We start from the raw sequence: 15,117 nt of genomic DNA, 5'->3' as shown, positions 1-15,117 counted from the left end.
GTTCACGCCGTTCTCCTGCCTCAGCCTCCCAAGTAGCTGGGACTACAGGCGCCCACCACCACACCCAGCTAATTTTTTGTGTTTTTAGTAGAGACGGGGTTTCACCATGTTAGCCAGGATGGTCTCGATCTCCTGACCTCGTGATCCACCCGCCTTGGCCTCCTAAAGTACTGTGATTACAGGCATGAGCCACCGCGCCGGCCCAGAACTGTTTTACTTGTTTACTTAATAGAGATTTGAAAAGTCCTACCTCAAGAAATAGAGATGTAACTCCTGAACTGATTTTTTTCTTATCGGCTCTAATGAGATTATGATACTCATTTTCATTATGGTGGTTACATTCTTTCTTCAAAATCCAAAGCACAGGGATTTGATTCTACATAATCCTTTATTTGATGTCATTTAAAATTAATTTCATAACAAACATAATACCTTTTCTTCCTAAAAACTTACCATAAGCTTAAATGTGTGTGATCAATAATTTCTGATAAATTAAATTTGGTACCTTTACATTGTATTTAGAATCTTCAGCAAAACTGAACTTTTAAATAAACTTTGCAATTTGGGCCATCACCTAAGTTTAATTTAATTCCAGTGTCAACTAGGCTTACAAAACAAAAAATAAGTCATTTGATAGTTTAGACTGTTTTACACACAAGCCAAGAAGAGACTATATTTTAGTTATATAATATAATCATCCACTCTATTTCTGCATAGGACTTAGATTTAAATATTTAAATAGGATAAAATTTTAGAGAATCTATTGAAATATTTCATCTGTAATCTGATCCAGTATTAAAATGTATACCTTTTAAAATTTTGTGGTTGTTTTGTTCAAAAATAATCATAGCAGCAACTGATGCATACTCTTTACTTTGATATAGGTTATTTCGATGCACGCTGACTAGCATTCCTCAGACGCAGGCCTTATTGAATAAAGCCAAACTTCCTTTGGGGCTGCTGCTTCATCCTTTCAAAGACTTAGTGGTATGTTTGTTTTCTTTTCTTTTCTTTTCTTTTTTTTTAGACGGAGTCTCCCTCTGTCACCCAGGCTGGAGTACAGTGATGCAATCTTGGCTCACTGCAACCTCTGCCCTCCATGTTCAAGTGATTTTCCAGCCTCAGCCTCCCTAATAACTGGGATTACAGGTGCCTGCCACCGCGCCTGCGTAATTTTTGTATTTTTAGTAGAGACAGGGTTTCATCATGCTGGTCAGACTGGTCTCGAACACCTGACCTCGTGATCCACCCACCTTGGCCTCCCAAAGTGCTGGGATTACAGGCATGAGCCACCGTGCCTGGCTCTTTTTTTTTTTTTTTTTTTCTGAGATGGGGTCTTACTGTCGCCCAGGCTAGTGTGCAGTGGTGAGATCTCAGCTCACTGCAACCTACACCTCCCAGGTTCTGGCGATTCTCTTGCCTCAGCTTCCTAAGTAACTGGCATTATAGGCACCTGCCACCACACCCAGCTAATTTTTGTATTTTTAGTAGAGATGGTGTTTCACCATGTTGGCCAGACTGGTCTCGAACTGACCTCAAGTGATCTGCCCACCTCCCAAAGTGCTGGGATTTATAGGCGTGAGCCACTGCGCCCAGCCTCTTTAGTGAAAGTAAATGTCTTTTGTGAAAAATATCTTGGTGGTGAAAATTTTCTGCAATGATGCAAGAATTACATATAGAATTGGTTTGATCTATCTTTAGGAAGTCGATGATTGACAGATTACTTACAATTCAACCAAAAATTTTATTACTAAACACTTTCAAATACTAGATAAAGTAAGTATATTGCTGGAAAATTCAAAAAGTGCTGAATAGAATAGAGGTACTGAGAGAAACTAAATAAATGAATCATACTATTTTAATAGGTCGTGAATTATTTACCCATTAAAGTACTTTACCCGAGTCTCCCCCATTCTGCTTTCCTTGGAGTAAAATTTGTTATTTTAAAAAGTAGTTTTAAGCTAGAGATGGTGGCTCATGGCCTGTAATCCCAGCACTTTTGGAGGCCGAGGTGGGAGAATTGCTTGGGTCCAGGAGTTCAAGACCAGCCTAGTCCTGGCTACTCGGGAGGTTAGGGTGGGAGGATCACTTGAGCCTGGGAGGTTGATGCTGCAGTGAGACATGATTGTACTACTATACTTCAGCCTGGGTGACAGAGTGAGACCCTGTATCCAAAAAAAAAAGTTATTTCAAAAGAGAAAAGAAGCTGATCTACCTTTGTCCTAAAGCTCTGTGGCCACATACTCTTGAGGATTGCTGACTTTCCCACAAGACACCTTCTTTTGGTGACAGGATTTTTTTGGTGGTGATAGAATTTTATTGCCTGCATTGATTTTTTTTTTTTTTTTTTTTTAAAGAAGCAGAGTGTTAACTATGTTGCCCAGGATTGGGTATGCGATTCTTCTCTTTAAAAAAAATAGATAAAGGCCAGGTGCTGGCCGGGCGCGGTGGCTCAAGCCTGTAATCCCAGCACTTTGGGAGGCCGAGACGGGCGGATCACAAGGTCAGGAGATCGAGACCATCCTGGCTAACATGGTGAAACCCCGTCTCTACTAAAAATACAAAAAACTAGCCGGGCGAGGTGGCGGGCGCCTGTAGTCCCAGCTACTTGGGAGGCTGAGGCAGGAGAATGGCGTAAACGCGGGAGGCGGAGCTTGCAGTGAGCTGAGATCCGGCCACTGCACTCCAGCCTGGGCGACAGAGCGAGACTCTGTCTCAAAAAAAAAAAAAAAAAAAAAAAAGGCCAGGTGCAGTGGCTCACACCTGTAATCCCAGCATTTTGGGAGGCTGAGGCGGGCAGATCACCTGATTTCAGGAGTTCAAGACCAGCCTGGCCAACGTGGTAAAACTCATCTCTACCAGAAATAGAAAATTTAGCCGAGCATGATGACGCACATCTATAATTCCAGCTACTGGGGAGGCTGAGGCAAGGGAATTGCTTGAACCTGGGAGGTGGGAGGTGGAGGTTGCAGTGAGCCAAGATCCCACACTGCACTTCAACCTGGGCGATAGAGTGAGACTGTCTCAAAAAAAAAAAAAAAAAGATAAAGATACATATAAATAAATAAAACCTTTTTTTAAAGATGAGATGCTATGTCACTTTGTTGTCCAAGGCACTAGCTCTCAGTTAAGTTGATCAGTATAAGCAAAAACATTTCTTTCACCTGTCTTAGGATTTCTGGTAAATCAAAACAAATCTCCCCACATCTGATAGTCTTACAAAGACCCTTCCCATGTATTTACTGTCATTTATTTATTTATTTATTAGAGCCCGGGTCTCTCGTTGTCACCCAGGTTAGAGTGCAGTTTCATGATCATAGCTCACTGCAGCCTTGAACTCTTGGGCTCAAGCAGTCCTCCTGCCTCAGCCTCCAGACAGAGTAAGTGGTACTGTAGGCACTGGCCACTATACCCAGCTAAGACTTTAGAACTTTTAGTATGTAGGATAAACTTTAGGAGCGTAATTCCAATGTTTAATTGATTATTTAAATTAACCTCACCTTACTTCATTACAGTTGAGAACTAAGTAAGCTTCTTAATGTAACATCAACAAACTTTGTAATAGTTTCATGGGTCATATATTTTAGAATGTTGATTTTTTTTTCTTTGCCATTCATGCCAAAAGTGCATTGTAAATTTACCATCTTGGTTTTATTTTTTTAACTTATTATTTATTTAAAAACTTTTTTTTTTTAAAATTTTTTGGTAGAGATGGGCTGTTGCTGTGTTGCTCAGGTTGGTCTCTAGCTCCTGGCCTCAAGTGATCCTCCTGCTTTGGCCTTCCAAAGCACTGGGATATTTTTATTTTTTTCCAAGATGGAGTCTTGCTCTGTTGTCCAGGCTGGAGTGCAGTGGTGCGATCTTGGCTCACTGCAACCTCTGCCTCCCGGGGTTGAAGCAATTCTCCTGCCTGAGCCTCCCGAGTGGCTGGGATTATAGACACCCATCACGACACCCAGCTAATTTTTGTATTTTTAGTAGAGACGAGGTTTCACCACATTGGTCAGGCTGATCTTGGACTCCTGACCTCATGTTCCACCCACCTTGACCTCCCAAAGTGCTGGGATTACAGGCATGAGCCACCATGCCCGGCCTATTTTTATTTTTAAAATAGAGAGAGGGTCTAACTTTCTTGCCCAGGTTGGTCTCAAACTCCTGGCCTCAAGTTATCCTCCTGCTTCAGCCTCCCACCAGAGTGCTGGGATTTTAGACATAGGTGTTAGCCACTGTGCCTGTCCTGCTATTTCGGTTTTGCAATGTGAGTGTTCCATGAGAAAAAAAATACTTTTTAAATTTTTATTTTATTTTATTTTTTGAGACTGGGTCTTGCTCCATTGCCCATGCTGGAGTGCAGTGGCTCAATCATGGCTCACTGCAGCCTTGACCTCCCAGGCTCAAGTGATCCTCCCACTTCAACCCAACTCACCACACTGGGCTAATTTTTTATATCTTTTGAGAGGGTCACATTTCACTATGTTGCCCAAGCTGGTCTCAAACTCCTGGCCTTAAGCAGTCCTTCCACCTTGGCTCCCAAAGTGCTCAAATTACACATGTGAGCCACTGTGCTCAGCCAATAATTTTTTTTTTTAAGACAACTTTTAATGAGAATGGTCTTGGAGCAAAATCGTAGGGTTTAAAAGTAATACATTTCAACTACATGGTTTTTGCGTATGGCAGTTTAGATACATCTTGTACTCTAGGTTTTCTCTAAAATGATAATATCCCAACAGTTATTTAGACAGGATGGGTTCATGCTTATATTTTCAACATGATGATTATTGCCTTTAATCTGTTTAAATTTAATTCTTTTTTTTTCAGCAATTGCCTGTGGTTACCTCCAGTACAATTGTGAGATGCCGTTCATGCAGGACATATATCAATCCTTTTGTCAGCTTTCTTGATCAAAGGAGATGGAAGTGTAACTTATGTTATCGAGTCAATGATGGTATGGGATGCTTTTTTGAAACATTTAAACATTTCTACTTGCATTGTAGGGAAATCAGATGATACAAATGTGCAGTTAAAAAAAAAAAAGAAAACTTTTATTTACCTGTAGTCAATCCTTCCACTCAGAAAACTACGGGTAACTTTTTTCTATGCATTTATATTTATAAATAAATTTAATTATTTACTTTTTAGGCAAAAAATAATGATAGTATTATATGGATATCCCATTTTTACATTGTATTGGGTATATAATAAGTGATATATTTCATGGTATTACTTAAGCCAGTAATTTAAGAAACATTTTTATGTAGAAATTGTCCCATGCCTTTTCTCTAGGGTGAAAGAAAATAAGTCCACACAATAGCTGCCCAATTCATTCACTGCTGAATGAAGGGAGGTGGGCAGTGCTGGAAGATTAGTTAATGTAGTTTTCTCAGTAATTGAGGAGGAGATTTCTCTCAGTAACTATGTCGCAGTTTTTATTTGAGGAATGTAATGTAATCAATAGGGTTCTGTTCAGATTAGAGAAGGAAATGGGTATGCCAGTATCCACAGTGTCTGTTTGGAAGATTTGAGAAATAGAGGAATATAAGAGTTTTGTTTTTGTTTTTGTTTTTGAGATGGAGTCTCACTCTGTCACCCAGGCTGGAGTGCAGTGGCGCGATCTTGGCTCACTGCAACTTCCGCCTCCCAGGTTCAAGTGGTTTTCCTGCCTCAGCCTCCTGAGTAGCTGGAATTACAGGCATCCACCCCCACGCTCGGCTAATTTTTATATTTTTAGTAGGGGCGGAGTTTCACCATGTCAGCCAGGCTGGTCTAGAACTCCTGACCTCAAGTGATCTGCCCGCCTCAGCCTCCCAAAGTGCTGGGATTATAGGCATGAGCAACCACACTCAGCCAATAGTTTGTTTTTGTTTGTTTTTGAGATGGAGTCTCACTCTGTCACCAGCCTGGAGTGTAGTGACACGATCTCAGCTCACTGCAACCTCTATGCCTCCCAGGTTCAAGCAATTCTCCTGCCTCAGCCTCCTGAGAATACACCGGCCCTGGCCAGGAGTTTTTTAAAGCCAGTTTTATTGGCTGGGCACGGTGGCTCACGCCTCTAATCCCAGCACTTTGGGAGGCTGAGGCAGGTGGATCACCTGAGGTCAGGAGTTCGAGACCAGCATGGCCAACACGGTGAAACCCCATCTTTACTAAAAATACAACAATTAGCTGGGTGTGATGGCGGGCACCTATAATTCCAGCTGCTTGGGAGGCTGAGGCAGGAGAATCGCTTGAACCCAGGAAGCAGAGGTTTCAGTGAGCCGAGATCATGCCATTGCACTCCAACCTGGGCAACAGAGCGAGACTCCATCTCAAAAACAAACCAAACAGAGCCAGATGCAGTGGCTCACACCTGTAATCCCAGCACTTTGGGAGGCTGAGGTGGGTGGATCGCCTAAGGTCAGGAGTTTGAGACCAGCCTGGCCAATGTAGTAAAACCCCATCTCTACTAAAAATATTAAAAAATTAGCTGGGTGTGGTGGTAGGCGCCTGTAATCCCAGCTACTTGGGAGGCTGAGGCAGGAGAATTGCTTGAACCCGGGAGGCAGAGGTTGCAGTGAACTGAGATTGCACCATTGCACTCCAGCCTAGGCAACAAGAACAAAATTCCGTCTCAAACAAACAAACGAGCAAAACTCTATCTCAAATGAACAAACAAAACAAAACAAAAAAACAGTTTTATTGTTTGTGTGTGTGTGTGTTTTTCAGTATAGAAAAGTAAGGATAAGCTAAGAACTTTCTTTTGCACTATGATAATTCAGAAAATGGACATGTAGTATTTAGTTACCTTTAAAATCTTTATGTGTATATGCTTTAATATACAAAATGAAATTGTAATAAAAACTGGAGCCCCTTTCATATGCAAACCAGGCTATTTCATGAACTATAGCTTACCCTTTAGAGTGCATAGGGATTTGAATTTCTGAACAATTAGTAGGAAGACAGATACAATGATAATTTAGAAAATACTCTTTAACCACTAGTGTATTATAAGTGGTAAGTATGATGTTAGGTTAAGTGATGTTCCATAAAGGTCTCATTAATTAATGAAACTCACTAAACCTTATGACCTTGACCTCTGGAATTGTCTTACCATAGCTTCTAGTGCCAGCCAGTTTCTGTATATTTCATATGTGAAATGTTAATATCCTGTATAATTGTGAAATTTAAGCAAATAGGCCGGGTGTGGTGGCTCACGTCTGTAATCCCAGCGCTTTGGGAGGCTGAGGTGGGTGGATCACCTGAGGTTGGGAGTTTGAGACCAGCCTGACCAACATGGAGAAACCCCATCTCTACTAAAAATACAAAAAATTAGCCGGGCATGGCAGCGCATGCCTGTAATCCTAGCTACTCGGGAGGCTAAGGCAAGAGAATCACTTGAACTTGGGAGGTGGAGGTTGCAGTGAGCCGAGATCACGCCACTGCACTCCAGCCTGGGCAACAGAGTGAAACTCTGTCTCAAAAAAAAAACAAGAAAGTAATTGGCATTTAATGAGTTTTTATCATCTTTTCAAGCAATAAAGTGGCCAAATGCAAAATATATTAAATTCTTTCAGTTTTTTCAATGTGTGTATTGTTAACTTTATATAGTTCCTGAAGAATTCTTGTACAACCCTTTGACCAGAGTTTATGGAGAACCTCACAGAAGACCAGAAGTTCAAAATGCTACTATTGAGTTTATGGCTCCTTCAGAATACATGGTAAGCTTCCATTTTTTAAATACAACATGCCCATTTTTTATTACCAGATTTTAAGTAAAACAATATAGCATCCTTTAACAAAATTCTATTCTATTCTATTCTATTCTATTCTATTCTATTCTATTCTATTCTATTCTATTTTGAGACAGAGTTTCACTCCCGTTGCCCATGCTGGAGTGCAGTGGCAGGATCACAGCTCACTGCAGCCTTGACCTCCCGTGCTCAAGTGGTCCTCCCACCTCAGCCTCCTAAGTAGCTGGGTCTATAGGCATGCACCACCACACCTGGCTTATTTTTAGTAGAGACAGAGTTTTGCTATGTTGCCCAGGCTGGTCTTGAATTCCTGGGCTCGAGTAATCTGCCCACCTTGGCCTCCCAAAGTGCTGGGATTACAGATGTGAGCCACTGTGCCCAGCCAAAATTTTATGTTTTTAGATGTGTAAAAGTGTAATACTTGTTTATTACTAAAGTAATTAATATATAAGGGTATATTTGAAAAGTAAAAGTTTATGTAAAGTCCCACTTAAGTGTCTTATGTGACATTCAGAAATTTCCAATATAATATTGGGCTCATATTTACTTTTTTTCTTTTTGAGATGGAGTCTCACTGTGTCACCCAGGCTGGAGTGCAGTGCTGTGATCTCGGCTCACTGCAACCTCCGCCTCCTGGGTTCAAGCAATTCTTCTGCCTCAGCCTCCTGAGTAGCTGGGATTATAGGCATGAGCCACCGCACCTGGCTAATTTTTGAATTTTTAGTAGAGACAGGGTTTCTCCATGTTGGTCAGGCTGGTCTTGAACTCCTGACCTTGTGATCTGCCCACCTTGGCCTCCCAAAGTGCTGGGATTACAGGCATGAGCCACTGCGCCCGGCAGGTTCATATTTACTTATAAGTTACAGTCAGTTTTTTTTTCCCTATTGCTTCATTTTTCCTTCATATAAATTTTTTTTCTATTAGAAACAATTCTGTGATGAATGTCCTCTTGCAAATATTGTTCTTTTCTACACCCATGAGAATATCTGAGGTCTTGTGTTTTAAAACTAATAACTATGCCTAATGTTTTTGTTGTTTAATGTTTATTTCTTTTACAGAGGAGGGTCTCACTTTGTTGCTGAAGCTAAAGTGCAGTGGCACTATCATAACTCACTGTAGCCTCAACTTCATGGGCTCAAGCAATTCTCCTGCCTCAGCCTCCCAAGTAGCTGGGACTACAGGCATGTACCACCATGCCCTGCTAATTTTTTAAAGACTTTTAGAGACAAAGTCTCACTATGTTGCTTAGGCTGGTTGTGAATGCCTAATGTTTAATTAACACTTTACATTTTATAAAGCACTTACACTTTTGATCATCACAAACAATATTCTGAAGCAAGCTAGAAAAATGCTGTTAATCCTCTTTTACAGATATGAGAACAGACTTAGGTTAAGTGACTTGCCAAATTTCATTTAGTAGTAGAACTAGCATAATAATTTAGGCCTTTTGATTTGGTTACTCTTTCACCATGCCATAATTGTTTCTTGGGAAAAGGGAAAGAAGATAAGTCTCATATTTTAATACTTTTAATATTTTATTGTATTTTGGCTGGGCACAGTGCCTCCTGCCTGTAATCCCAGCACTTTGGGATGCCAAGCCAGGCAGATCATGAGGTCAGGAGTTTGAGACCACCTGGCCAACATGATAAAACTGCATTTCTACTAAAAATACAAAAATTAGCCAGGCCTGGTGGCAAGTGCCTGTAATCCCAGCTACTCGGGAGGCTTAGGTAGGAAAATCACTTGAAACCGGAAGGCAGAGGTTGCAGTGAGCCAAGGTTGCGCCACTGCACCCCAACCTGGGCAAAAGAGCAAAACTCCATCTCAAAAAAAAAAAAGGAAATTAATATATTTTTGTGTCTTTATCTGGGTACCTGGGTCCATTTTTGTGTAAACTTATGAGGAACCAGTCTCTTCACCACAGAAAAGCTTCAATATAGAAAACATTTTGTTGGCCAGGCGCGGTGGCTCACACCTGTAAATCCCAGCACTTTGGGAGGCCGAGGCGGCTGCTCGCTGGAGGTCAGGAGTTCGACACCAGCCTGACCAACATGGTGAAACCCTGTCTCTACTAAAAATACAAAAATTAGCCAGACATGGTGACATATGCCTGTAATCCCAGCTATTCGGGAGGCTCAGGCGGGATAATCGCTTGAACAAGGCAGGCAGAGGTTGCAGTGAGCCGAGATCGCGCCCCTGCACTCCAGCCTGGGCAACAATGCGAGACTCCGTCTCAAAAAAAAAATAAAAGAAAACATTTTGTTGCACTTAAGTGGTTGGTAATAGCCATCCACAGAGTAGGTGTTCTTTTATTGGATTAAAACAAACAAAAAAAAGAAGCACTTGTTCTTTTAAATTTACCTTCCTGGTTTCCCTTTATCACCCATGCTTTGCAAAAATTGCTTCCTTTAAATTTAGAAACTTTCCTATAGCAGAAGGTTTTTGCTCTTTTCTGTCTTATGTCTTGAGGGACAGGTTGTGTGGATTTGGCAAGTGATTCATACAAAAATATATAAAAGTACAGTTGACTCTGTATCCATGGGTTCTGCATCTGTGGATTCAACTACCCACAGATCGAAAATGTTCAGAAAAACACGGTAAAAAATATTATAGGACAGACATGGTGGCTCACACCTATAATACCAGCACTTTGGGAAGCCAAGGCAGGAGGATTGCTTGAAGCCAACAGTTCGAGACCAGCCTGGGCAACATAGCGAGACCCAAATCTCTGCAAAAAATTTCAGGAATTGTGGTGTGTGCTTGTAGTCCCTGGTACTTGGGAGGCTGAGGTGGAAGGATCGCTTGAGCCCCGGAGTTCAAGGCTGCAGTGAGCTATGATTGCGTTGCATCACTGCACTCCAGCCTGAGTGACAAAGAAACACCTTCTCTCTTAAAAAAAAAAAAATACTAATTTTAATATACAGCATAGCAAATATTTACATAGCATTTGTGTTGTATTTGGTATTACTTTAAAAATCTAGAGATGATTGAAAGTATACAGAAGGATGTGCATAGGTTATATGCAAATAATATACCATTGTGTGTAAGTGAATTAAGCATCCTTAGATTTTGGTATTCGAGGTGGGAGATCATAGAACTAATCTCTTGTGGATACCAAGGGAAGATTGTATACTACATACCCAGTTCTGATTGTGGCTAACTGATGCTTTTTACTGACTTGAGAACAAATATTTGGATTTGGAAGTTTAAAATACAGTCTTGGCCGGGTGCGGTGGCTCATGCCTGTAATCCCAGCACTTTGGGAGGCCAAGGCAGGTGGATCACCTGAGGTCAGGAGTTCAAGACCAGCCTGGGCAAAATGATGAAACCCTGTCTCTACTAAAAAAAATACAAAAATTAGCCGGGCATGGCAGCGTGTGCCTATAATCGCAGCTATTCAGGAGGCTGAGGCAAGAATCTCTTGAACCCAGGAGGCAGAGGTTGCAGTGAGCCGAGATCTCACCACTGCCCTCAGCCTGGGGGACAGGGCAAGACCCCACCTCAAAAGCAAACAAAAAAAATTAGTCTTACATTTTTATGAGATTTGACTGTAATTTGTTGGTTAAATAACCAGCTGAAGCTAACTTGTAACTTTCAGAGCTATAATTTCCCTAAATTGTGAAATTCAACACATATTGAAAAATCAATAAAACATAAATATTCAGGTTACCAAATCATTATAAACTAAACACTTTTGTTAGTATAATCCAAGCCAAGAAATTGAACCTTGCTAATACTCCCAGAATCCCTTCTCTTTTTTTTTTGAGATGGAGTCTCTGTCGCCCAGGCTAGAGTGCAGTGGCATAATCTTGGCTCACCACAGCCTCCATCTCCCAGGTTCAAGCGATCTTCCTGCCTCAGCCTCCCAAGTAACTGGGACTACAGGCGCCCACCACCACATCCGGCTAATTTTTGTATTTTTAGTAGAGATGGGGGTTTCGCCATGTTGGTCAGGCTGATCTTGAACTCCTGACCTCAGGTGATCTGTCTGCCTTGGCCTTCCAAAGTGCTGGGATTATAGGTGTGAGCCACCACGCCTGGCCACAAGCCCTTCTGATTACGTCTCTTCCCCTTCCTGTCCTAGAGAAAACACTCTTCTGAATTATCGCAATCACAGAGTCATTTTTAAGTATACATCTATAAACAATATAGTATAGCTTTGTATGTTTATTAGAATCTCTACTCAATTTGTAAATGCTTTTTAAATTGTTTTGCTGTATGTGTACCCAGCAAATAAGTTTAAACTTAATCCTGTTAAATGTACTTAACAAGATCTTTTTTTCTTCAGTTGCGACCACCTCAGCCTCCAGTGTATCTCTTTGTATTTGATGTGTCTCACAATGCAGTCGAAACTGGATACTTGAATTCAGTTTGCCAGAGTTTGTTAGACAATCTGGATTTGTAAGTTTCTCAATTCAGCTTAAATATGAAACTAATAGTATTTTCTAAATGAATAAGTAATTTTTTTGAAATTTAAAAAAAAGTTGTATAATTATGTTCTAAAACTCCACCTAAATCAGTTGTTAATTTAGGCCTCACTTTCTCTTAGAAACATTATTTTTAAACCTGTAGTTGGTAGGAAGAATAATGTAATGAACTTCCAGGCACCGGTCACCGAGATTCATCATCTTCAACATTCTGCTCTTCTTGCTTCATCTCATCCTTCCCCTTTCATGCATATACCTTTTCCCACCTTGAGTATTTTAAGGCAAATTTCAGCCAGCATACTGTTTAACCTATACATACTTCAAGATTAACTTTTATACCTAACTATAATACTAAAGTTAGGTATAAAATTTTGCATCAAGCAAAATTTGCAGTAATTCCACATATGATCTAATACCCAGTTTATTTTTTGTTCCTGGTTGTCTCAAAAATGCCTTTTTTTTTTTTTTTTGGAGACGGAGTCTCGCTCTGTCGCCCAGGCTGGGGCGCAGTGGCCGAATCTCAGCTCACTGCAAGCTCCGCCTCCTGGGTTTACGCCATTCTCCTGCCTCAGCCTCCCGAGTAGCTGGGACTACAGGCGCCTGCCACCTTACCCGGCTAGTTTTTTGTATTTTTTAGTAGAGACGGGGTTTCACCATGTTAGCCAGGATGGTCTCGATCTCCTGACCTAGTGATCCACCCGTCTCAGCCTCCCAAAGTGCTGGGATTACAGGCTTGAGCCACCGCGCCCGGCCAAAAAATGCCTTTTTACTGTCAGTTTATTGGAGTAAGAATTTAAACAGTATACACATATTGCATTTGGTTATCAAGTGTCTTAAGTCTCTTAAAATAACTATTTCCAGTGGTTTTTAGAGACCTAGTGTAACCCATCAAAGTTAATGTGACCTTTCTATGTAATGAAGTATAGTGCTTGTGTGTGGTGTGGAGACATATAGAAGGCTAAATTTCATCACAAGTGGAGTAACTCCTTCACTTTGGTGAAAAGCTCATTCTTGTTCCTGCCAGCATTTATATTTTTAATGTTATAGATTGTGAATGGGGATTGTGAATTGATGAGATTGTCACTGACTCACCCATGCATGAACAAAAGTGAAAAACAGTTTGCTCTTCCCCTTATATAATTGTAGTTCCACCTATTTGTAGTTCTTTAAGATAGATGCTTTTGCTCTTCTTTGTTCTTAAATATTACAGTTTCTGTATCATAATATTTTGAAGCATGCTTTATAACTTAAAATCATCTGCAAAATTTCATTAATAGTTTTCAGTATTTTTAACCTACTATTTCCTAAGTGATTATATGTAAGTTTACATAGCTATACTTGGTTTTGGATTGTTGTATTATGGCTGTTTTTTGTTTATTGTTTGGCTTATGTGTAGTGTTTTCCCTTTGAGTCAGATATGTTTTCATGGTAAACATTGAGTGGTTTAAACATTTGTTTGTGTTGGGCCAATTTCTATAATATTGAATTAGATATTTTCATGTAACTCTTAGGACATATTTTATGTGTATATTTGTATATGGTTAAAACTTGATAAAATAGTCTTCTGAATTTGTCTTTAGGCTTCCTGGCAACACTAGAACAAAAATTGGCTTCATAACATTTGACAGTACAATCCATTTCTACAGTCTTCAAGAAGGTCTCTCTCAACCTCAGATGCTAATAGTTTCAGATATTGAAGGTATAGATTTATTGAACTACTTTCATAATTTTTCAATTTTAGAAATATTTCTTTATTACTTGACAAATTGGATGTGTGTTGTTTGTACTATGTCAAGGAAAATCTTGAGTATAAAATCATGATTGTTGGAGTTGTAAGAGTCAGTGCAATCTCTCATTTTATGGAAGAGGAAATGGGGGTTATGGAGACAACATGAATTCTGAACAAGGTAACAAAAACAAGTTAATGTTAGAACTCAGATCAAATTTAGGCTTTTTTCCCCCTTCTTCCCATTTATTCATTCAAAAAGTATTTGAGGATAGACATATAGAGCAAAGAAATAGAACTGAGAGCTCAGAATAAAGCCTAGCATATATAGTCAATTGATTTTTTTTTTTTTTGAGATGGAGTCTTACTCTGTCTCACAGGCTATAGTGCAGTGACACGATCTTGGCTCACTGCAGCCTACGCCTCCCAGGTTCAAGCAGTTCTCCTGCCTCAGCCTCCCGAATAGCTGGGAAGACAGGCATGCAACACCATGCCCAGCTAATTTTTGTATTTTTAGTCGAGATGAGGTTTCACCATGTTGGCCAGGCTGGTCTCAAACTCCTGATCTCAAGTGATCTGCCTCTCTTGGCCCCACAAAGTACTGGGATTACAAGCATGAGCCACCAGGCCCAGCCAGTCAATTGATTTTTTGACAGAGGTGCCTGGACCAATCAGTGGGAGAAGAGACAGTTTTTTCAACAAATAGTTATGGCAGTACTGCCTATGCAAAAGAATGAGGTTGGACCTTTACCTTATACCATGTAAAGAAAATTAACTTGAAATGGACTAAAGACCTAAACTTAAGAGCTATAAGTATAAAACAGGGGCAAATATTTATGCCACTAGATTGTGAAGCATTGGAACCCTGGTGCATTGCTGGTCAGAATGTAAAATGTAAAATGGTATAACTGCTGTGGAAAATACCTTGGCAGTTCCTCAAAGTTAATGGTGAATTACCACATGATGTAGCAATTCCACCGTTCAATATATACTCCAAAAAATTGAAAGCAGGGACTCAAGCAGATGCTTGTACATCATTGTTTATAGCAATAGCAATCATTCACAATAGCCAAAAGGTGGAAACACCCCAAGTAGTCATCAACAGATGAATAGATAAACAAAATGTGGTATAAATGTATAATGGGGACGGGCGCGGTGGCTCACGCCTGTAATCCCAGCACTTTGGGAGGCTGAGGCGGGTGGATCACAAGGTCAAGAGATCGAGACCGTCCTGGCC

The 15,117-nt window shown here is 40.5% G+C and overlaps 3 protein-coding genes across 4 annotated transcripts in view; 1 reads left to right on the top strand and 2 right to left on the bottom strand.

The window, feature by feature from the left end:
* SAR1B (secretion associated Ras related GTPase 1B) overlaps window positions 1-15,117 on the bottom strand; it is a 1,003,791-nt gene that overhangs the window by 78,372 nt on the left and 910,302 nt on the right. The window lies entirely within an intron of this gene.
* CDKN2AIPNL (CDKN2A interacting protein N-terminal like) overlaps window positions 1-15,117 on the bottom strand; it is a 413,846-nt gene that overhangs the window by 280,822 nt on the left and 117,907 nt on the right. The window lies entirely within an intron of this gene.
* SEC24A (SEC24 homolog A, COPII coat complex component) overlaps window positions 1-15,117 on the top strand; it is an 81,267-nt gene that overhangs the window by 25,757 nt on the left and 40,393 nt on the right. For both annotated transcript variants that reach the window (XM_050792747.1, XM_050792748.1), the window contains exons 7-11: window positions 885-987; window positions 4,819-4,945; window positions 7,585-7,694; window positions 12,016-12,128; window positions 13,735-13,853. In XM_050792747.1, the coding sequence (XP_050648704.1) occupies window positions 885-987; window positions 4,819-4,945; window positions 7,585-7,694; window positions 12,016-12,128; window positions 13,735-13,853 (572 nt within the window). The remainder of the gene's footprint in view (window positions 1-884; window positions 988-4,818; window positions 4,946-7,584; window positions 7,695-12,015; window positions 12,129-13,734; window positions 13,854-15,117) is intronic.

The sequence above is a fragment of the Macaca thibetana genome, chromosome 6 (genome assembly GCF_024542745.1).
Source record: "Macaca thibetana thibetana isolate TM-01 chromosome 6, ASM2454274v1, whole genome shotgun sequence".
Lineage (NCBI taxonomy): Eukaryota > Metazoa > Chordata > Mammalia > Primates > Cercopithecidae > Macaca > Macaca thibetana.
This window is presented reverse-complemented; position numbering and strand designations above follow the sequence as displayed.